Source organism: Caloenas nicobarica, chromosome 2 (assembly GCF_036013445.1).
Source record: "Caloenas nicobarica isolate bCalNic1 chromosome 2, bCalNic1.hap1, whole genome shotgun sequence".
Taxonomy (NCBI): Eukaryota; Metazoa; Chordata; class Aves; order Columbiformes; family Columbidae; genus Caloenas; species Caloenas nicobarica.
In genome coordinates this window covers 45,190,231-45,215,258 of record NC_088246.1, presented here as the reverse complement: position 1 = coordinate 45,215,258, position 25,028 = coordinate 45,190,231, and the positions used below count along the sequence as shown (strand labels likewise).

General features: G+C 38.0%; 1 protein-coding gene across 2 annotated transcripts in view; it reads right to left on the bottom strand.

The window, feature by feature from the left end:
• Positions 1-25,028, bottom strand: part of ANO10 (anoctamin 10) — a 127,260-nt gene that overhangs the window by 92,151 nt on the left and 10,081 nt on the right. For both annotated transcript variants that reach the window (XM_065629793.1, XM_065629792.1), the window contains 6 exons: positions 23,209-23,778; positions 20,817-20,872; positions 19,218-19,292; positions 17,840-18,022; positions 14,211-14,402; positions 11,656-11,784 (listed from right to left, as the gene is read on the bottom strand). In XM_065629793.1, the coding sequence (XP_065485865.1) occupies positions 11,656-11,784; positions 14,211-14,402; positions 17,840-18,022; positions 19,218-19,292; positions 20,817-20,872; positions 23,209-23,778 (1,205 nt within the window). The remainder of the gene's footprint in view (positions 1-11,655; positions 11,785-14,210; positions 14,403-17,839; positions 18,023-19,217; positions 19,293-20,816; positions 20,873-23,208; positions 23,779-25,028) is intronic.

Genomic DNA, 25,028 nt, shown 5'->3' with positions numbered 1-25,028 from the left:
GGAAAACATGCAAGCGACGATATTACATCACTAAGACTCTCTGAAAAGAGCTGTTTGTATCTAATCGACAATACAGAGCCTCTAAATACAGAGCCTCTAACACATGTATGACTGGCCCTCTCCTGCTATTTGAAGACAGTTTTACCGATCTCCTGTTCTCTTTTCCAACTGCAGCTGCAAACCCCACATTTTCTACCTTGGGATGCCCTTACCTGCTCAAAGCCACTCATTTTCACTCTCAATCATCTGAGGATACAAATGACAAATTGGATTTATCCTCCAACGCCACACACGGTTTAAAAAACAAACAAATCAACCAAAACATATCACCTTAGACAAAGAAGTTACAGAAAATTTTAGAGACGTACAGAACATCCAAGTCCCTGAGAAGGAAGCCTTCTATTATAGTAAGAAACTTTACTGCAAACTGCATCACAGACATATGGAAATACGTTATCTGAATTCTATAGCTCTACCTGTTCTCTGGGAAATGCCATTATTTGAGCTTGTGTTGGCAGCTACGGGTATCACATTGGTAGAAAATTATTAAAATAATTTAACTGAACAAACTCAGGTTATTTACAAAACAAAGCAATTCCGTTCCATGAAATTCTAAGCCAACCTTGGAATGGTTGTGAAGCCAGGAGGCTTTGAATGTTCATACTCCATCTTGTCATTAAACAATTACCAATCTTAATCAAGCAGAAGGTAAACAATGAATATTAATAGGTATTAACTTGGCTTTTGTCTGGCCGCTCAACTCCCAATTACCAGCAAGGAAGCTGTACATCCTCATTAGGCTCGAGCTGGAAATATCATATTTATACATTAAAGGAAACGTCTTTGTGGGAAATATTAAGCTAAGTGGGTTTTAAAGAGATCTGAAAGTCTGATTCTTATAAAGTTCTTTAAAATGTCTTGTAATTGTCTCCAAGGATCTGTTCTCTATTCATCTTCCCTTGTGAAGTTTTGTCATTTTGGCAGCCTTGCACAATCCCAGAAGGAAGAGAAAAAAATATTCCTACTCGGTCTTCCTCTCCTGGTTTTTCAGGCTGACACTTCTGAAGCACTTATTAGCATGATTAAGGAATGCGCTCTCATCCAGGAAGAATTCCTAAGGTATCTCCCCCATTCAATCTTCCTAGTATATGCGTGGTTTAAAAATACAGTAGTGTCTATCAGACGATATTAAATTCATGAGGAATGTCACAGTCTCAGAAGACAGATCCATTTCTGCTTCTTGCTGAAAGGACCCCAATGTGACGTAAAGCATCGCTGTGATCCTTCTTGAAAGCTGAGGTCTTTCAGTGAACTAGCACCTGATAACCTTTGAAGCTCCCTGTTCCTACCACCACCTGGCTGACAGCAAGAAAAGAGTTATTTCCCTTTTTGCTCCTATTGTTTCTACTGAGACCTCTCCCAGGTTTTCCTTCCTGGTGTGAGGGCTTCCTGTGCCACCCATTTCTTAACCTCCACTATAATGTCACACCCATGCTGGCAGTATCCAGTTGAAAATTAAAAGTCCTTCTTACACAGAAAACTGAAAAAAGAGCAGAGAAAAGCTAGAAAAATTGAGGGTAGAACCAATACACACCATGATTACTTAATAAGCTAAGAATATATTACCATTAGTTATTTAACTAGCTTTTTACTATAAAATAAAGTTATTTTGAAAAAGAGGATATGCCATTGTACAAAAGCATTGCACACTTTCATATGCAGCTCTGGCCAGCTCATCCTCAGTAATCAGACAGGTCCTTAAAATGGTTTACACTGCAAATCGCCAGATCCTGGGAATTAATCTTCGGGACACATGACTGCATAGCTGGCTACACCAAAACACTCCGCCCTTGGCCTCTGCTGCAGAAAGGGTTCTGGCCTAGATAGACCCATGATGTGACCTAGCTCAGCCATTCCTTTGTACATACTCCTAGGTCAATTGGATCGAAAATATCTGGTTTAAAAAAAAAAAAAAGTAAAGCTATATTTCATACACCAAGTCTGACCTTTACAACCAAGATGTGTATTTATCTAGAGATAAAAATCACATTCTGAATTGTGCCATCCTAAAGTAAGGAATTAAAATTACTGTCAAAATATAATGCTCCAGTTGGGGTATCAACACATTTCAGTTATCAGGGTTGAAAAACCTGGTACAACACAGTGGTTTCTTCCTGACCTATACATTACTACACATACACACATTTAACACATTTCAGTGTTTGTACATGGTTTGAACAACACAATTCATTCATCTCTGTGATTACGTTTCAACTTCCAACATAGCAAATTGAGAATGTGAAAAATGGTTTGAGAAAAGAACAGAAAATAAGGAGGAACAAATTAAAATGACTCACATACAGGAAAATGCACAAATACTGCTATAAATTCCAATACTTTCAAAAAGCCATTGGACTATTTAAGAATAGATAGACATTAATATGCATTTTCATTTTTATACTAGCAGAAAGATAAGGAACACAACCAGCAGCTACAAACTTATTTAGATATTTGAATTTTTTAATGCTTGCTTTCATTCTGACAAGGTTTTGCCATTAATCTTTACTATTTAAAGTGACCAAAAATCTACACTAAATCAGAATGAACATCTCAAAAGAAGCAGTGGACGACAATAAAACGATCTGTGATAAATTTTTATTCTAGAAATAAACATAATCCATATTAATGTACGACTAGCAAAATTGACATTTTTTTTAACCTGACTGATATAGTCCCAGGAGTCTGGTTCAGCAGCAAGCATTTATAAAATTTTATACAAACAAATCCATAAATCCTGTCCCTATCTGAAAGGTTAAAACTCTCACTGATATGAAAAAAAAACCCTGAGAACAATCTATTCCCCTGTTACTCAGAAGAATAACTTATCTAAAATATTTCATTACTTTATATTCAAACTAAACCTACAATTTCGAGAATCTTTTGCAAAGTACAATGTGTATAAAATACAGAGAAATGTGAGTTCATTTTTCTTCTTAAAATGTTGACAAACAGTAAACTACAGAATCATTAAACTTTGTTAAGTCTTCATACTACAGTAACTATTATATCAATGCTATTCAGTATCTTTTGACAATTTTTGCCAGGGTTTCTGCTTGAAATTAAAATATCAAATTATTTTAATGGATTTTTTATGGATTTTTTTTATGTTTTAGAAGTATTTTTTACAGTAGATGGGCTGTCAGTAAGGATGCATGAATGGCAGAAGCAGGGTCCTGTGCCCGGGTAACAGCAGCTTGTTTGGGGTATATGTTCCTCTGGCTTTACTTTCCAAATCCTCTGTGTATCACACTTTATAGGCTGCAAGCATCTTTCCAAAACTGGCAGCTCTACTGCCAAAAAAGGTAAAAACGATAGAGTGAGCAGACTAGGGTTCTGCTCCTGACTGTTCACCACATGATACCGGGTCAGTCACTTCCATTTTCATTGACCCTCCTGCAAACCTGACATGAAACCTGAAAATCGAAATCTTACGATTAATAGTAACAAGCATGGGAAAAAAAAAAAATTAAACATGATAATACAGCAGAGAGAACCAGAAAATAATAATCAAATTTCCTGGTCTACAGCAGAGTGCAGATGCTGTTCCAGAGTCCTACAGGCCAGGGCTGGCTGGTACCTCTTGTCCTGATCTGCCACATTGCCAGGGCTTGGTGTGCACTCACTGTCTGTTCACACGGGCCAAGAGTGATTGTGCTGGGTCAGTCGAGACAGGGTTAACTTCCACAGGTAGCTGGGGGGCTGACACAGCCAGGATGGCTGACCCAAAACTAGCTAAACGGGTATTCGATACCATATCAGGCCATGCTCAGTTATAAAAGGGGGCTGGCCAGGGGGCACCCTCTTTTTTTCCTCGCTGCTGGGGAGCGGGGTGGTCAGTCTGGGGTGCTCTTGGTTCTCTCTGGGCTGCAAGGTTTGCGGCTGTTGTGTTCCAAGCATGAGCTGCTATCTGGGATGGGGGGAGGCTGTGGCACAGGCTGCGGTCAGGAATCACAGTCACTGCTGTGGAGGAGATGAACTGCAGCATCGGGATTGCCACGTGGTGGGAGATTGCACTGTGTATCCATCGCTTGGTATATTTTTTCATTGTTGTTGTTATTGTTTGAGGTTTTATTTTGTTTGTTTGGTTGGGTTTTTTGTTGTTTTGCTATTCTGATAAACTGTTCTTATCCTAATCCATGAGTTCTGCCTTTTGTTTGCCAATTCTCCTCTCCATGCCACCAGGGGCAGCAGACGGGTGAGCGAGCAGGACGTGGTTTTAGTTGCCAGCTGGGGGCAGGAGCTGGGGCTAAACTGGGACTAAACTACAAGTACAAAAGCAGCAGCATCCGCCCAGTAAACTGCATACAGCCCTTCAACTACCTCGAGCAATCACAAACTTATCACTGGAGACTAGCAATGAGAAGAGCGGGTAATCTCATCTTCATGCCTTTCCAACCCTGGGACTTCAGGCTAGGTTGCAGAAGGGCTCTGCCAGCGGCAGCCATGGCTCCTGCGACATCCTTGTGCATAAGCAGCGAGCAGGCAAGTGATGCAGCAGATTTCAATCTTGCCAGCAAGATTCAGCTGCTGCTTCTTCAGTTTTGGGGTGAACATGCGGTTGGCAACTGCAGGTGCAAGTACTTGAGCATACCTGAGAATTGCAGAGGCCTTTCTGAGCTGCATAGACACGAGTGCCCCGACTGAAGTGCTTCTGGGTGCAAGAGTGGGTACCAAAGCCAATTCAACAAGTGGTTGGCAAGTGTCTTGGACAGGCTGGCAAGAATCCTGGGAGCAGGAGCATGACAACCTGTTGCCATGAAGGTCAGCGGCAAGTAGGAGCTTGCCACGTGCCTGGTTTCCAATTTTGTCTCCAGAGAAAAGTATGGCCACAGAGGCAGCCTGAGTCAGCATGCTAGAAACTTGGAAGAGCTGCACTTTATGGAATGATAGGATCCCAGTCCTATGGGCCTTCAACTCTAAAAAGCCACGAATAAGAAAAAAGGCACACCAGAAAAACAACAACAACAAAAATAGGAAACAAAAAACACCCCAGCAAGACTACTCTCATCAGCAAGTACCACAAACCCTTGCAAGATGACAAAACTGGAGTACTCCCTAAACTAGATTCTAGGACCTCCCTCCCCTGCCCAGAATCCAACCCCACTCTAGAACCACATGATGACCTGGAACCCAATCTAGAACCTTCAAGCAATAGGGAATGTGATCTAGAGCCAACAGTGAGCAGGAATGTGGTCTAGAACCCTCAAACGATCCAGAACACGCTCTAGAGCCTTCCAGCAAGCTATAACTCAGTCTAGAACTGGCAAATGAACTGGAACCTCATCTAGAACTGACGGGTGAGCTAGAACCCTATCTAGACACGCATACCCCACCACCACACCAAACAGCTCCAGAATTCATACCTGCTCTAAACACAACTGCACCGACACTACCTTAGCTCTACAACCAACCAACCCCCAAAACTCAACGTCTGGAATGCACCCAGACCCTAGGGCCAACCCAGACTCTCGGGCCCCAGGTCTCACATCAACAGCAAGGACAGGGATCAGAAGACACAGATCACTCAGAATGCTGATACTGTCTGCCAGAAAAGTAAACAGCACCCTCTCAACATTACCAGAAAGTTCATTCAGCCTTGATGAGCATCTGATCACCAGATGGTAACATTATTTCAACAGGAATATAGGCTAGATAAAATTGGATAAAGCAAAAAGGAAAAAGATTGTACATTCCTCAGGTGAACAACTCCACAACATACTTAGCTACGTCGATAAATACTAGAACCAACACGATTTGGACTTAAGATCATAAGTAAATTTTGAGGGTTTTTCATATTTGAGAGCAAGTATTTAATTTTATACTCAAGACAAGGACTGGTATCTCCTCAGCCTCCAGTTTCCTGGAACAGTTAGGAAAACATTGTTTTAATCAAGCATTCTGCAATACTACCAGCCAGATCACCAGGCCAATTTAGAAGATTATTCCCAAGTTTCCTTGAGGATGTTCAATGTTCCTATAAAACTGTCATTTAGTCATAAGATAATGTTTATCCAGTTGCACACTCAGGGCATTTCATAAGCATTACAAATTCCCCCCTATACTCAGAAAAAAGTAACGTTATCAAAAGTTCTGACAGCATTAACAATGTATTCTCAATATTCAAACACCAGCAGATGATTTCACATCATTAGTTAGGGCGACTGCCAGGAAATGTCGAAAACATCTTTTGAAACCAAATCTATGTTTCTACAAAAAAGGTGCGTAACGTTGTCACGTAAAGAAATTAAGTTTGTTAAGCAGGACTTTCCTCTCATTAACCCATGCTGTCTGGGACCAATGACCGCATTGTCTTCAGGTGTTTTTCAACAACTCCCAGAATAATCTTCTCCACGATTTTGCCAGGCACAGAAGTGGGACGGACAGGCCTGTAGTTACTGGGGTCATCCCTGTTGCCCTTCTTGGAGATTGGGACAATGTTTGCCAGATTCCAGTCATCCGGTACCTCTCCAGATTCCGAAGAGCATTGAAAAAACATGGAAAGAGGTCTCACTACGACATTGGGCAGCTCTTTAAGGAACCTCAGATGAATCCCACGAGGTCCCATTGACTTATAGATTATAAATATACCATTTCATCTACAAGAATCCAAACTGCTTGACTCTGGTAGTATTTTCCAGTTTCTCTGGCACATCATTTCAGAAACAACTGTCAAGTTTACTGCTGAGCTGACTGAGTGTTGAGGCCATTACATTACAAGTGCTCAGCAGAAGCTCAAAGAGCTTCTACTGTACACCAGGAGGCCTTTGATGAAGAAATGCACTTAATAAAATGGAACTCTAGAGAAAAGCAGATGTACCAACTCTCAACCACTTTAATGTTGGATCAGCTAACACTTTTAAACACAGCACCACTAACTTTTCAGCTTTACGAACAAGCTACGATTCCTGCTTTCCAGCCTTTGATAAATGGACTGTCAGCCCCTCCTCACCCAGAAAAAACCAAAGTTTAAGAAAGGATTAGTTCCCTTATTGCACTCCATACCTCTTACAGATCTGACTTTTAAATATATATATTTATGAAGCTAATGCAAATCTATTTCAAATCCTTATGAGGACTCCATGAAATCAAATCCACACGGCCCAATTGTTTGTTAAGCCATGTTTACTACAAATATGTTAGTCCTGTCCTTACGCTAAGGTGCTCATTTTCATCAATACCAGAGCTGATCACATTCTTCCCAAAATCCTATTTGTAGACTGTAAGGTCAGATTTTATACTACAGCTCTCAAGAGGGCCTTCCATTATTACTTAATTTTCCCAGCTAATCCCTAAATGTCTTGATGACGTAAAGCAACCAGGTTAAGTGCACATCTGCATAAAAGCTTTCCATTAGATTACTACATTTGAGTACTGGATATACAAGTTGCTTTTGGGATACATTCATGTCAAGCTATACTTTACAGCTATTGTTTCAAAGCACTCCTTTTGATATATTGGGTTTTTTAAAACAAAACAAAACAAACCACTACTAAGAGTTGTACATACAACTCATTTTTTTGACTCAACTTTCAGAATAGTCTTGAAACTGATTTAATCAGCATTCTTTGAATTTAGGAGAGTTTACATTAAAAAGAAGTAGTAATCAGGAACAAAACTCTTTGTCAACAATTTGCAAAGAAAAATAAAAAAGCACTGCAGAATTAAGGTTACACCTTGTTTTAACCCACTCCCCCAACTAGTAATCAAATTTCTTTGGAGTAATCTCCTCTTTTATCAAATCAGTGTAAGAAGTCAGAGGTGACTGGGAACAGTCTCACACAAGCACACACGCTTACTTGGAATGTCCTACTTTGCACCTGTGGTTCCTATCAGAAGCGTGTATCTATGGTAAGCCTGAAGAACTAAACACTATGGGATATAACTATTTTAGAATTTTGTTAACAAGGGCTTATTGTTTCCTGCTTTAAGGACATTCACCTACTTCTTTTTGTTTGAAAACTGCACTTGCTGCACTCAGCATCCATCCATAAATAAAAGAGGGGAGTTTCATAATTTTGCTCCTGGTTCAAATCATGTTGCCATGGAAGCAGATGTTAGATTGATGAAAATAGGTCAACTGTTCAAAAAAAAAAAAAAAAATCACTGTTTTATTACTTAAAAAATATTATGAAATGTTATTATTTTAATGCTTACCATTATTCATTATGAAATGCTTAATATTTTAGTCTATTTAATTAGCGTTTACTTTGCTGATACAATATGTATTCCCACCAAAAGTGTAGACAGCAGCAGAATTAGTGTCATTAATGAAAAAAAAATATATTTTGCATATATCTGTAGAGGCTGGGTACAGAACGCTTACAAGAACATTACACACAGTTCTTCATTATGTCTGTACTGAGTTATGTCAAGTGTTGCCATATAAATATGTTTCCATTTGAAGAATAGAAGTATTATTATTAAGGAGCACTAGCATTTTTTTGAAAAAAAAAAAATCAGGACATCGTTAATACCTACGTTTGGCTTTGGAACAAACAGTGCTTTTTCTGTTTAGTTTTACATCAAACAGATATATAAATATTCAACTGGAGTTTCAATTACTTAAACCTGAGAAAAAAATGTAATGCCAGCTAAGATTTAACTAGGTTACTCCATCAGTTGATCACGTGAAAGCATACATAGCCTACTAAAAGAAATTTCTTATGTTCCTTAACATTTTCACACTGCCTGTCAAGCTGTTGTCAAAATAGCATGAACACACCATAAAATTCTCATCTTCACCTGCAGCAACCACCAGAAAGTAAAATAACTCGCCTTTATCATGTGTTTCTGAATTGCTACTAGGTGATCTAAAATGCTTTTCTATCAACACTTTGACACATTTGACAGGATTTTTTCCTACCTTGACACCAATGTACTTTAGATGCACCAGCTTTGTCCTAGAGGTTTATCATGACATATTCTGTTCCTGAATTTTTCTTTCCAACTGAAATGCACAGTTTAATCATCAATATAGTAAAGCTGCATGGGAATACTGCCAATACATGAGATTTGCGCTCCTGTTGTAGTTTAGGGATCTTCCTATAGATGAAGTAATACTTACAGGAGAAAGACTCTGTGGTGTACAAGTCCCACAAATTTAATCCAGCATAAACTTACAGCACTACTGCGTGTCTTCCACACACAGTTGCTTCTGCCCTGCTCCCTTTCACCAGTATACTGTGTTGGAGAGCTTCCCCCAGATCGGTTCCCTAATTTGATTCATAATTCGTCAGATAAAAGAAAGTGCCAGTGTAACAGATAAAATGGGAATAAATACCCAGGAATCAAAGGCTGTAATAGTCCCATCTCTTTAAGCTGCCATACATCAATACTGCTGCTGTTCACAGTCCCACAGCATCTAGTAATCCTCCCTTCTTTCTGCCTTTTGTCATCAATGTTTTAACCTGACATATGTACAACATAACTACTTATTAAAACAAAATCATTTCTGTAACTATGTTTAACTGTCAACGCAATGGAAACTGTCTTCAACAGAAGTGCAAATCATGTTTGCTGGGTACATTTTCATATAATTTTAAAAATAAAATTAATATATAAATTCTTTTCAGTTTGGAGAACTCTTTCAGACTCCAGAAACTTCGTAACTTGTGCTACAAAACTTCTTGCAAGACTGTATGGCCTGAGCTTCTGACTCTTTAAGAGAAAAAATAAAAAATAAAATTTAAAAAAAATATATAAAAAAATTTTTAAAAACCACCCATGAAGCTGTTAAATTTTGTTTTAAATGTATTGAAAGACTGTCCCTGAGGAGACTGCAAAAGTTTTAAATTTCACATTGAACAGTTTTGCAATTGTTTATAAACAACAACATTCCAAAACTCACTTGGCTTGTTATGCTGCAGGAAAGTACTATAAGACTCATATGTTGGTTTTGTGTCTGCGTTTTCTCAGACAATAAATAGTTTGTAGTAGCACAGAAAGAGCCAAAATTTCAGACCAGCATACTTAAAAGTATCAAGAATAGTGGATACTTGTGACTAAAACTATTTTTTAAATATACCTTTTCTTAAAACTACGTTATGAGTTGTTTTAGGGTTTTTTTACTAGGAAGAACAATAAAAGAAAACTTGATTTTTCTTTAACCAAATGGTTGCCTTTCCTCTCCTTTGGTTCATCCAGCATTACCCTCCATCAGTCCTTTCTTACAACATAGCTAATTACAGATCGGTGGTCTTCGCCAAGGTTGCTTCTTGGTGTAAAACAACATTTTTGCCTTTCTTCCCCTCACTACTAATTTACTTTTTCTCTTCAAACTTTCTTCCCTGACTTTTCTTAATCTCCCTTTCGACAGCATTTATAAATAGTTTGAGATACACTGTTAAAAAGGAATTCCAAGAGCCACCTAATTACCACGCTGCAACTCCTGTCATCTAAAGGATTGCATATAAGCAGAATTTAAATTTAGAGAGAAAAATATTGGTATTCTCCTATGACCTACCAAGAAACAGAGGTCTGCCTAGAGACCACGTAGCCAGTTTCACATTCAAACAGGTAAGATGGGAATAAACACTCAGGAACCCAAGGCAAAAATAGCCCCATCTCTTTAAGCTGCCATAGATCCATACTGCTTACATTTAGTAATATAGTTTTCATCATATGATCTCTCTGGATATGTTGTCCAGTAATGAACTACAGCATTATATTTAAAGTGCCAATTTAGTTTTATATTAAAATACCTCGCTGAGGTTAATGTGAATGTTCACACACATATAGTAGAAGAATACATCAGGCTGTTTGTAGACTCAAACTTCACTAAACCAGCTGACATGATTCATATTTAGAGTTAACTCTGAGAACCTTAAGGCTTGGAAACTAAAACTCAGAGCAACCTCATAATTCATTGCATAACAGTTAACATCTGTAAAAACAACAAAGTATGTGCTCCTGCTGCACCTCTGTAGGGCGACACAGTTTAACAACTACACATAGACAATCCAGACTTTTGCCACAAGAGAATAATCCAGTTCGGAAAAGCTACAATAGTGTAATGACGGAAGTCAAGGCAATAAACCACAAAAAAGCTCTGAAAGAAAGATACATAAGGGCAAAGTCCTACAATCTCAGTTATTATATAAAATGCCCACAGCCATCCATGCTTGTCTGACAAGGAATGATACTGCCAGTATGCTGTTACAATCACCAGTATTTATAGTCAACATACACCCTTGTTTCAGATAAGCCTTACAGGAAACATCCACAAAGATTACATAGGAGGTATTTATAAGATATGCTGGGGTTACAGACCAGGTAGAGAAATAACTAGTTCACCAAAATGTGGTTATTTTGCTTCTTGAAATAGTATTATTAAATTCTTGAAATACATGAAGTAACAAATACATGGTATCTTGGGAATGTATGGAAAAATCATGGCAATAACATTCACAGTATATGAAAACACAGAAAATAAAGAAATCAAAAAGCAAGACTTTGAAACACTTCTTTGATAGAGAAATCTTAATTTTGTTTTGATATAAGGGGGGGGGGTGGAGAAGCAAACTTCCTGGTGTCATTTCCACTGTTGTTCATGTTATTTGCTACTGAAACACATGCACTGTTTGAAGGCGGACTTACCTCTACCAATGCCACAGTCAGCATAAGGTCCATTTTTGAGTCTGGGAAAAGGGCATTCACTTGTGGAGACATTCCAATCAGTATGCAATTCGTAACAACTGATATTACACTCATAGTTTCAAAAGCCAACTGAAACAAAACACAAATATATTTATAGTTATGACCATTATCTCTAATTTACCAGTCTCCAAGTTGCTCCAGACAATACCTCTCTCTTTGCTAAATCCTCAGAAGACCCATTATTTAAACTTTTTATTTTCCTTCATCTTTTGAATTCTATGAAGTAAGATTTGTTTGGCAAGCAGTCCAGACTTCATGCGTTTTTAAGAAAAAGGAAGGACAAGACCACAACAAGGTTTGCAATACCACAAAGACCACCCGCAACGCTGAATTTTTCCTCTAATTTGATTTCTCTACACGCACGTATGTGTGTTTGCTGTGAAGACGTCAAACAGTATTCTTTCCCAACTCCACAGCACTGTAAAGACCTTGAGAAGTTATGTAGATACCATTAACGTTCTAGATGTAGGTAACGCCAGATCACCTCCTGAAAAATTTGGAATAACCCTAAGGGAAAAAAGTGGACAGGAAAGCAGCCTTATACCTGGATACCTTCATGACTCATAACCTGAACGCATAGAAAGAGCATGCGCTCATCTTCTATAGTTGTACTCCCAAACATAGATTTATTTCTGGATAAAGGAAAAAATGCAAAATTCCCAGAGGAACTACTAATCCGAACACTCTGGTTTTGGAGGTGTTGTCTGAATGTTAAGCAATAGGAAAACATAAGGATGGTTTAGAATGCCTTTTTAAAATCACAACCAGTTACACAAGCTGAAATTTGTTGAAAGATTTACATTTAAACGCATGCAATTGCTCAAGTCTAAGAAGCTCTTGCCTACAGAGCTCCCACAAAAGATCTGAAAGTATTACTACAGCGTGACAACTACTTTTGCAATATAATAGTTACTTATTCCAAGTATGTGGAATGAGAAAGACTGACACTGAATTGTAGCAATTGTCACAATGAATTAGCAGGAGCAACTTTCTCCTTGACAACAAGCTGGTGACTCCGCTCACCTGATAAAATAATTCCAGTATTCCTTTAACAGAAATCTTTCAGCAATGCTCTAGCTTTCCACATGAAGAAGATAAACGATTTTTAAGTCACAATTTTTAATTCACAAAGCTATTAGTTAAAAACCTACACTATAAAAAAACCCAACATGACTTTACTATTAGTGTTGTAGCTTTTCAGCCTACTCCTTAGATTGAAATAAACTATTCCAGCAAAACCAAATGCTACTAGTATACCTGCAGCTATACCTGGGACTTAGGACCACAGCTTCATTTATCTGGTGCTCACACCACCAGTCCATGCAGCTATGCCATCGAGATGTTGGCAGAATAGATTGGGACTGAGAAAATGCATCAAACATTAAAATGCAATCAGGTTATAATTTAGACATGTTAATGACTTAATATTGAAAGACTTCTCCTAAAAGTCCACTTCATTAATAACTATGTACATGTCTAATGAATATTGCCTAGAAAACCTGGTTCACATGTTTTTACAGTATGTTTCATTTGAGATTTCCTGATTTCATTTCTTATCTCCCATTTGTTTCATTTGGTACCAACATTCACGACCTCTCCAAATTAAACAATCCACTAGTTTATTGTGCCCTTTGTCTCTATTATATATCATTAGAAAAGTTGATAAATAAAACTAGAATATGGATCATCTCCCAGAAACTTCCTTCAACCTACTTCACACTCCTTATCAGGCCACTGCTGTTACAGAATGCTAAAGTCTCTGGATGTGACTGAATAGACTTCTTTTCAGAAAAACATCTGGGTTTGGAGGAGTTTTACAGAATTATTTTTAGTCAGAATTGGTTCACTGACATGGGGTACTCAGCAGGCTCCAAACTAGCAGGTGCTAGCATGATTGCATAGGCAAACAACTGAGGACAGAAAATCCGTAACCCAGCACTACTAGCATGGAATTGTTTAGCTAGACTACGTTCAGGCTATGCAGAAAGCTCCAGATCCTGCTCACAGATCCAGCTTATTTTAATATTATAGTCAGTTTGAGCATCAGTAATCACAAGGGTACACAGCCAAGCATGGCTTCAGAATCCAACTATTTCCCCATCATCCTTCAACTTTTTTGAAACTCTTGCTGAGCTCCACACTTCTGAGATTGCATCAGCTGTTACTGTTTCCAGAATCTTATTTGTTGGGTGTAAAGAGTACCAGGCAGTATGTGGCAGCTTTGCTTTGTTGCAGTTGCAACAGGAGTACAATGCATACATACACAAGCACTAAAGGAAGGATTTGTTCTCTTTTCAAAGGCAGCTGAAAGATACATGGTCAAAAATCCTACCAAAAAATCACTTGGATATACAGTTAGATAGATACCATCCTAAAGCATTGAAAAGTACCTACTAAACTTTGAAGTGGCTGACGGGTCAAACATACGGCTTAAATACATTTGTTGAAATCTCTTTCAGAATAAATTAATAGAAAAAGGAAGACACAGTAATTACCTGCCAAACACCAATATTTGCTGTGGGTTCTGCAAATGGACGCTTGTAAACTCTGCACATCTTTAAGGCATCGGAATATATCTCTGTGATGTTATTTAACACTGCAAAGACAGCTGCCAGTGGATAAACACAGGAGAAAAGACTCACATAGCCAAACTGTAAGAACAACTCCAGGTAATCATCAAAAGTACCCTAAAAAACAGAGCAAAATAAGAACAACTTTAACCCACCAAAAAATATATGAAGAAACACAGAATTAACAATACGGTTGTAAACAGCTTCCTCACCCTAAATCACTTGTTGGGGAATTACTGGTGATGGAAAACCACAACAAAAAAACCCTTGTCTAGTTAATTTGGAATTATTCACTTACTCTAAACTTCTCCATAACAGGAGACCAAGGTTGTCCCTTTTGCCTAATGCATTTTGTGCAACAGTCACACTTCTTTATTACTTGAAGGAATTGTATAAACACATTCATCCCATTCAGGTTCCTGACTACCTCAGTGCAATAGCTACAGAAAGAACAGTGAGGGACAGGAAAACAGCACCATGCATTTAAACTGGCAGAACACTCTCCTAAGAGCATTGACAAGAAAAGCCCTAGTATTTCAGAGTGTCCACGAAAGACCTAACCATAAAGATAGGTTGGTAGATAGGCAACTCTTTTCTGGTATTTCTGCTTGTTTATTTCAAAACAAGTCAGTCAGAATCAGTGGCCCACTTGAAGGCTCAAATGACAGAATGCAGCACTGACATCTGAAAGGAACAATTGGTGCAAATACAAAGCCCTATTTTGGCAAATCAGCAGCACATCTATCACCTGATCTTTAAACCAAGAATGTGGGTACTTAAATGCTGATTAAGCAGTCACATGTACGTTATCATATGCATTTGTGTACTAGTTTTGTAGTATTAGTGATAGTTTCTACGATTGCAGTAATGATGAATGAAATTGAAGAACCAAACCAACCATTTTTGAAGAAAAAGTGTTCACTGAACAAAGGATGACGAAATACCACGAACAAATTAAACTGAGATCTAGCTATCCTGTATTCGCTCAGCTCCACATATTGCCGTCTCTCTCAGAAATGAAATAATAAAGACTTGACAGTACCTGAGATTATTACAGGAACAGATAAAATTGGTTTTGGCTCCATGCATCAGGCACATGGTTTTTCAGTTTTTTTTGCTGATTATAGCTGTTAAACTGACTGCCCTGTACAGCATCTAGTGGTTTGGTTTTTGTGGGTTTTTTTCTAGCAAACAGAGAGAGGCCATAGAAGCCTGCAAGCTCAGAAATCAACATGGGGTGGTCATTACCTGATTTTTCACTTGAGCTGATTTTTAACTTGCACAGTTGCTGTGTCTGACAAACTTACCTGGCAGGCCAGAACATGAGGAACTACCTAACTTTTAAAACCACCGTGATTTTTTCCACAGAAATGTTTTGTACAAACTCTCCATTTTAGTAAGGTCTTCCTTATGGACATTTGTGCAGAATCACTCACTGGAGTGGCAGTCACGTATCTGTCCTTGCTGCCAATTTCTCAGACAACTCTTGAAGGCAGAGAGGGATGCTTCCCTTTGTGTTCCTCATTCTGGTAACTGCACAGTATTCCCAGTGCTTCCTCACACCTTCCTTCTCATTTCCCTGCCCAGTACCTACTGACTTTTAGTACAGCAGAGTATGAAAAGTACTATGTCTTTTTCTTCTACTCAATTTATGACACTTTGTGCAGGAAAACAGGAGTCTGATACATTGTTAAAGAAATTTCAAAGTCTGCCACTGTCAGTCACCAGAGCAGCACATGAGCTATGGCACCAATGAAACAGAATCAACAAAGAAATTCAGGGAGAAAATTAACTAGAGAAGAAGAAGTTAACAAAACAAACAAACCAAAAAAAAAAAAGCAGGATGTTTTTACATTTTAAATGGGGTTAAGGGCTGGAGATTTGAAAAGTGAGAAAGAGTAGAAACAAAAAAGAGAACTGAATGTTAAAAAGTGAAGGAAGGAAAACAAACGAGCCTTAAATGCAGAATTCTGTCAAGCTCCTGCTAAACTCCTCAGTTACTAAACATAGTCAAATGCTTCCCCCTTGTGACAGATTTAATTTTAGAAAAATACTCCTGCCTGCTTACAGCTCACTGTGTGCACACAAATCAGTGGTCTAATATCATGTATTCACAAGGGCACAGTACAATTAAAATCTTAAAACCGAAAATAAAATTAAGGCCTTGAGTACCCAGTATCTTGAACTGAAACAGAGACTGGCAGCGGACACCTCCAAGGCAAAGTCATAACCGTACAATTGACCTGTTAGGTCCCCGTGGAAAATCATTCAAGGCAGAACAGTGCAACAGGTGCAAATACATTTGATCCAGCTCTGCACAAGGAGCTCTGTGCAATGTCACTCCAAGACACCACACTGGCTTTGTGTGTGCCAGCTCAGGATCAGAAGTCAGCCTGGGTCCAAGAGGCAGAGCGTATTTGGTCGGGCATATCAATGCCTAACGCCAAAACACAGTTTTTGGAGCTGTGCTGGACTCTGCAAGGCACAGTGCTGAACGGTGCTGATTTACCAGTTCAGACACCCACTCAGGGATTTCTGCTGTGTCCTCCATTGTAAGACAGACATGCTCTCTAAATCTATCTACCTCTATCTAAAATGTGGGAAATACCAGCCTTCCCAGAAGAACGCAAGTATTAACATTTGAACAGTTTTTCAATTGTAAAGGCAGTATTTCTCTTTCCTCTTCCCATTTCGTGGCACTTTATGCAGGAAGAGAGAAATCTGATGTAGTGTTAATATCAAATTTCAAACTGCTACTCTCGACCTTTTGCATAAAAGGTCACTATATTCACAATTCTTATTCTGTAAAAGTAAAATCATACAGTATTAAGAGTCTTGTGACTATGCTTATAGCATCTAATCAAGCAAGGTGTCAGCCAGTCTGTAAGGCCTTAACATACACACTTAGGTCATCTACTTTGTCAATTCCCTTAGTACTGCAAGAATGAATTGCACAAAGTCTGTTAAATAAAATTAAAAATTGTACTGGGTAGGAGGTGGTCAGGAACAGAACTAGGAAGAGAAGGAATGCCAAAGCTGCAGCTTCAAGAAGCAAGAGCTTCCAGCAGCAGTATTGGTTTGAAGAGTTGGTCTCTTCTGCCCTCCCTGCTTCTGGCCCCACCCAGACATGAGCAGGCTCTCAGGCTGTAGTTTAATTGACGGTTTAAACTGGTATCACTGCAAAGCCAAACTAAACCAGAAACAGTCTCCCCCTTCCCTGTGCCGCACCACTCATCCTGGTAGCCTGCAGGCTACCCTTGGAGATTAAGGGCATATCACACAAATACTTCTTCCAGTGACATGAGGTTAAGTAGCTCCAGATTCTGCTGTTCATTCCTACCCCTTTGTTCCGGTGTAACTGGGATCCTGCTCTGTATCAGTTTCTTGATCCAGTGTACCACATAGCTGTACATACAACACTACCAGCAAAATGGATGAAACTGGAAATAAGCTGACAGGTCAGACAGACAGAAATATTTTAAGTTGCACTGGCTGATATCTCTGTCGACTATAGCCCAGAAAACTTTTAATTCTTTTACAGTAGTAATACATACAAAATAGGTGCCCATTTCTTTCTCCAAGTTGACTTGTTCGACTAACGACAGGTCTGTATCTGTTTTCATAGCATACATGCGTTTCTTCATCCTCTTCTTATGTCTCTTCTGGAGCCAGTAAGGAAACACAGATTCTGCAAACTGATTAATGATCTGCGAAGTTATCAGCAAAGTGGCCAAGCTCTTCAGTTTAAAATAAAATAAGAGGGAGAAAAAAATTAATAGAAGCGTGATAAATCTATGATCATCTCCAATTTTGTGCTTTCTATAATAGCAACAGTCTAAGTTGTTACACAGGGTGTTTCAAAAAGATGGACCCAACATGTTACGCAAAAATTGACAAACGGTTAAATGAGTTACGAAGTTTTAGTAACCTTTTTATAAATGCTCTATGTTCCCTCCACCTGCTGTACAGACAACATTGAGTAGTTGATAGTTCATGGTTGCAGAGATACAGTGATTTGAAATTGGTTCCATCTTTGTTAAACACCCTGTACTACAACAAAAAAAAAGGACAGCCTAACAAAACTAGCAATAGCATATGAAAAGTACAGGCGCTCTAGTTCTCATTCTTTGCTATGTGCTGAAAAGGACAAAATAGGAGTTAGATGTCTAAATATTTTGTGGGTCTGGATGTATCTTGGAGACAGTACACAAAGTCCAATAAAGGGTAAAGATACACACTTAACGTATGCCAATGCCAATCACAGAGCTAAACAATGAACTTTTCTCTATTTTTTTTCTTTTTACCTTGAAGTACAGGAGATGTCATGAATGTCATGTCTGGTATAGATATATCAAGTGTTTTGCTAGAGATCTCTTTAGAGGAATAGAGATCTTGAGCAGAAGATCTTATTTTGTTCATTACATTTAGAGTAAAAATATATCCTTATACCTGATTTTCATGCATTGGAGTGTGAAAGGTGTTAACAAGAGAAAGCTGATTTAAAATACCAACTACAAATTATTTCTGCTTTTATTTATTCGCAGCTTCTCATTGTAGTCATAAACTTAATCATGCTCGTATCCTCAAGAATTTCTTATTAAGAACACTCCAGAGAAAACCACTTTCTAACATAAAGGGAAAGAAGGAGGAAATTAAATTTTTCCAGCCTCCTCTGTGTGAGGGAATAATCAATTTATTTGAAAACAGTTCCCCATTTATATGGAGGGAAACAATTGCTCCACTCTGTCATGATTCTGCAACAGTGCTAGAGGAAATGAAATATGGAAGCCGGATTTCTAAGACAATATAAATGAAATATATTCATTGTCAAGTTAATATTTTGCAAAAACACTTAAAAACTGAAGTTCTGTTTCAATCAATCCTTTATTTTCCTAAGTTCATCAACATTCTTATCATGTTCATGGAACTCACCTGCCTCAAAAGCTTCATATCAAACAGCACAAAGGCAATGTAGAAGAGAGATGCAAAACAATTTAAGAAGTTGAACTGTAAATAAAAATATTTGTTATTAGTACTCAAGCAGAAGTTCATCTAACTTGAAAGTTACCTTGACTAAATAGCTTCCATGCAGATGTAAACTGTTCATTAAAATATTCTTCACCATTTTTAAAATTTAGGTCAGAAAAAACTCATTTTCAATATTGGTCTTATTCAGATTTTCATTTGACAAGCTTAATGTTTTCCTAAAGCATGGTATACAAAGAGAACTACAACTCAATTATGAAATGTGGACATTAAAACCACATCACCTTCTTAACTTACATCTTTTGAGTTTCCCTATAGGTAACTCAATAAAAGAGACATATTGATCCTAATTTAGGGTAATGATTTTATTTTTCAAAGAAATACTTAATCAAAATACGTGTTGGATGACATATCTCTCAATATGTACAACTGTTCCTCAATATATGTTAGTTGAGCTTTATATTTAATAACTTCAAGAGGTTTTATGACGAAGAGAAGTATTCCCTCCTTCTAAAATGAGACATGCACAGTATTGTACCTGAAAAATCTGAAGTTGCCAACTTGTTATCCGTGTGGAGCTCCTTTTTTGGAGCTCACAGACAACATACATAATAATGGGAGTGCAGAGAGCCATTGATAGGGTGAAAGTGAAAATTGCGAGGGACTTACATTTGATCATTTTTTAAATTATTTTATATAAGTTTCCTATGGGGAAAAAGAGATGCTGCTATTTTTTTGAGAATGGCAGAGACAAAGCTATAAATCATGTGTATGCAAGTTTTAGCTCTAGAGGTTACTAGTACCAGAAGGATAACAAGCAGATTAAAAAAAAATGAGGGGAAAAAAAAAAAAAAGGAACTCTGGAAGAGACTTAAATGATAATTTAAAAAAGGAAACAAGAAGATTAAGGCTTAAAATCAGCCAATCTTTACAACTGCTTTTAGTGAACATCTTATATGGGAATTCAAGATTTACAGTACAGTTCCTTAAAATCAGTGTTGCACCATCCAGATACACCAAAAAGAGCAACCAAACATATATACATACACACACAAAAGTTACTTGTTCAGAGCCACGAAGTAAAAAGATCAGTATATACTACAAACTGCATAGGAGCAGACTGATGGACATGTCTCTCCAGCCTCCTTTGACTGGTTGTCTAAATGTTAGTACAGGTGAAAGTTAATATATGAACTTTTTAAAATACGGTTTACCATGAAGAAGTCTTGCAAAGAGTGAAAGGAATTGTTCCCAGTGGAAGACAGAACCAACATTTAACAGAAAAACTTACATATACAGAATCCTAATAAAAGAACAAATCAATACCAATAAAAACCCAACTCTCCAGTATAAAGAGAGACACCTAACACAGTCTAGTAGCTACTGCAACCACAACAGAAATCTTGTTTGTTCTGATATTTGTGCTGGTATTTGGCCTTGAACAAAACTGTAGGTCAGTGAGGTAATGCTAGGAAAGTACTAATAAACCACATGACAAGTTCTCTTTTTAAATAATCTTAAAAGCTGTTTATACCACATACTTACCACTAAAACTTTCAGAATTAAATGATTCTGATAAGAAGATTCCAGCCTGTGATTTTCTAAAATACCAACAAAATTATTGATTAGTAAATAGCAGAAGCCCTTCTCATATGCTAGACTTTGCTATCCAAAGAGTAAGCAGCCATTTTTCCTCCACCTAAAAATTAATTAACTAATAGTTTATGGCAAATAGTTCCTCCAACACTTTATGGCAAAAGTAATTTATACTGTAGCAGTACTTCAACCTATGAAGCTAATCTGATGCACAATACTGACATACATATTTTTGGCTACAACTTCAGTACTTTTTCTACAGCAAATGTTTTTCTTCCTACATCTTTCTCAGAAGAGCTGCTTTGTAACAGAAAAGCCATCCATCATTCTGAAAATTCAATAAAATGTGTCTAGTTATTGATTCTTCTGTGGCTGAAAACAAATGCAAAACTAATTGGAATACCTTATGACATATAACAACACGACATTTGATTCAAAACCAGTAAATGCTCACAGATATCCATCTCCAATGAATTTAGATCAGATCCTAAATCCTAAAGCAACACTAGAGTATGTGACGTTCAACAAATGCATTACTCATTCTGAAATCAGGATTTTCAGTTCATTCAAGATAAGCTGTCAGAAGCTGATGTTTGAGGAAAGCTGGTTATTAGGGGAGGGGGAGGAAAGGGAAGTGAATGGGAGATTTCCCATTTCTTTTTGCTATTTTGTCAGATTGTACCTTTAAAGCCCTGGCTAAGCAGTGACTGAGAAGGCAGGACACTAGCATGAGTTGTGTCAACAGGGCTGAGAGATCATCACCTACAGACGTTGCTCAGGACAAAACAGCAGAGCTCTACACAGGCAGGGGCGTAAAGCTGGGCCTGACACATTGAAGATGCACTCAGGTGACAACTTTTAGCTTTCACTAAATGATCAGTTCCCATGATAAACGGGTGCAAGAACTGTGCTTAAAAATACCTCAGATTGTTTCCTATGCTTTGTCAGTTTAGCTGTTTAAGTCAGATGTTAGCTGAAAATAAGCTAGGTGGGAGAGGAGGTAGGACAGTCAGATGAGCTCTTCACTCTATTCACAGCATGACAGCATATGCACGCTGGACAGCACAGAAAAGGTACAAGCTGTCAGTGTAGTGAGTTACATAAATACTGTTGCTGCTGAATATTAAACATTAGCTCAAAACAAAAAAAAAATCTGGGTTAAAAAAACATGGGTTATCTGTTAAAGACATTTTAGTCTACCGGATCAACACAACTGGGCGTTTTGCACAAAGGCTTTTTCTTGCAGTATAGTGAAAAAAAATAAAACAAAACAGCCAGCTGAAAACCAGCTATGAATTTAAAAGTCATCATTTAAATAAAATCCTTGAATGGTCTTAAATCAAAAATTGCTTGCTTTTACTATTGCTGCTGTCAAGTTGAATTTGCTGAGCAAATCATTTTGGCATGCATAACCAATCCATTCTTCAACACCCCTTTTTATCCTGTCTTCTGCATCAATCTCCCTTTTCCTTAATATTTTTAGCTTAATTTTCTGGGTCTCCAGTATCATAAACCTGGATACTGTCCTGTAAATGTATGCCATCTTGAGCTACACAAACCAGTTAACTGACCTTTAGCTTCATCTATTAACTTCTAAAGTGACTGTGCATGTCTGTAGAAGTGTTAAGATTTAAAATAAACACTAACATTTCCATATCCTTATAATAGGTTACAAAACACAAGGCCAAATTTGTTAAATAAGTCACATGGACAAGGGAAAAAAAGGCCATATATTATAACATTCCCCCTCTTCTGAGAGTGCCCAGAGGAAAATACTTTGATAGGGATGTGAAATCTCAACCTTTGCTATATATATAGCAAACACTCATACAACTTTTAGTTTGCGCTTTTAGATTTTGTTCCATTATCTCAGTGCCTTCATCCTCTGCACAGGTGTATCAGTAGATTAAGATGTACTCAGCAAACCCAGGCTGTGAGTGCGACTTGCCAGGACAGTGCCTCCTGCCATCCACCTCCGAGCTCCCACCCTCATCATCTCACCTCGTCCCTTTTGCCAGCACCATGGCCAATTCAGCCAAAGAAAGAGCTACATCAGGTAATGGAGACTTCTGCATCAAAGGCAGAGAGAGGCAGAATCACTCCTTCTGATGGCATGCTAGTCTCAGACCAAAGTAAACCAAACATGAAACTGCAGGCTCAGAACACTCAAATATAGGAAGTTAAAATGGCCATCTCTTTTACCCCACAGCAAAAATCTACTTCAAGAAACTTCTTTAGCATTCCATTGAACAAGAACTCACAGTAATGTATTCTACAAAGAAACAAATTCTACACATATGGGATTCTAACTTCAAGGAAGAAGAACAAACAACTTTCTTACCCCATGATGTTAAGAATTCAGCAGCATACCGATAGATACGGTTCATAATCTCAATCACAACAGCATATATTATACTGGGTACAAACAGCATCAAGTTGCTGAAGGTAGACTCATTCTCTTCATGATAATCCAGAGCCCACTGTTCCAAGTCAAAGTAAATCATCATCACGTACAGTGAGAAGTAGAGGCAAAGGCACACAAATGGTAAGGACACCAGATAAATCCGTATCTGTCTCTTAATACTGGAGTACACTGGTTCCTCCTTCCCAGTGATGGGATTGATACCCAGGACACCATGGAAGCCTGGTCTTGGCTCTTCAAACTGTCGTTTCATCAACAGCGTCCCCCAACGGTATGTCATGATGGCACAAATTCGCTTCCAAACTTCCAGTATCACAGTGGACCAGAGCAGATTGAATGTAGCAAACATCACATATTTGTCATAGTCTTCCCATGCAAACACGTAATAAGGAATCCCAATGACAGCCATTGGAATCAAAGCGAACGTGAAGTACTCTAAGAAGCCAAAGTAGAGAGCAATGGTTTCGCCGAAGTAGCAGCGTATCTCATCTACAGAGAAAAATAAATCAATTAAGACTACACTTAACATAGATGTCAGTATACTACCAAACTTGACTTTACACTAATAACTTGGTCCAATTTTTTTTTCTAAATAACATAATGAATACTACTGTTCTTCTGTTCTTCCTCCAATGTTCCAAAACCTCAGAAGGTTATTTGAATTGTTTTTTGTTATATATAAACACACACAAACATATACATACCTTCAGATGGCAGGGAAATCAAATATCTCAATTCTTACCATATCAACGACAGATATCCAGAGTGAAAAAAAAAAAAAGCACACATACAAACAAAAACACTAGCGCTCTTGAAAATAAAATCAATGAATGGTTAGGATGGCACAGAAGACATAGCATAATAAAAAACAAAACAACTTTAACAGCGAGTGACACCTAACTTCTAAAGCTTCTCAATGGCATATGTACACCTGGGAAACAAATTTGTTTCAGCCTGCTCAGGGCCCTAAAGGAATAGTTATGCTTTGCCAGCCCTTAAGGAACTAAAAGAATAGATGGAATAGATGAAAAGGTATATTGAAATCTTAAATCCGAAACATGTCAGACAGCAGGCTGAGACATTCCCTTCAGCAGACAACTGATACATGAAATACACACTTGCGTACTCACCAAGGTTGTCTGCTCAGGTGTTATAAAGACTTGAAAGGTGCACTACTAATGGATATACTTCATGACAGATGTATTACCTCCAAGGAAAACAAGATCTCACTTATCTTACGACTAACAAAAAAATGTAGGAGATTATTCGACATAATCTAGAAAAACCAAAATGCAATAAGAGATAGAAATGCCTAGCAAACCAAGTTTAGAATACTGAAACCTGTTTTGTCTTTGCTTGGAAGACCAGACTGCTCGCATGCCACTGCTCTGTATTCACTAGCTTAACAAAACAGACATGACATCATGACCCCTGAACTGACACTATAAATGTACTCTCCATATTAGCCTAGCACATCAAAACCTCACGTGCAAATACCAGAATATTCTTAAGGTTAATGGCCTACAAAACACTACAGCAGAAGTTCACAACTGCCGATCCGCATTCCAACATTCCTCTCAATCAAAAACTTATTAACAAATAAGTGTAGGTCATTAGCATCATTTCACACTCCAAACATACAACATGAAAGACATCCCTAAATGAGTACATACATAATGGGGTTCCTGGAATTTACTTTGTAATTTCGTGTGTATTCAATGTCAGCCAAAAAAACTCTC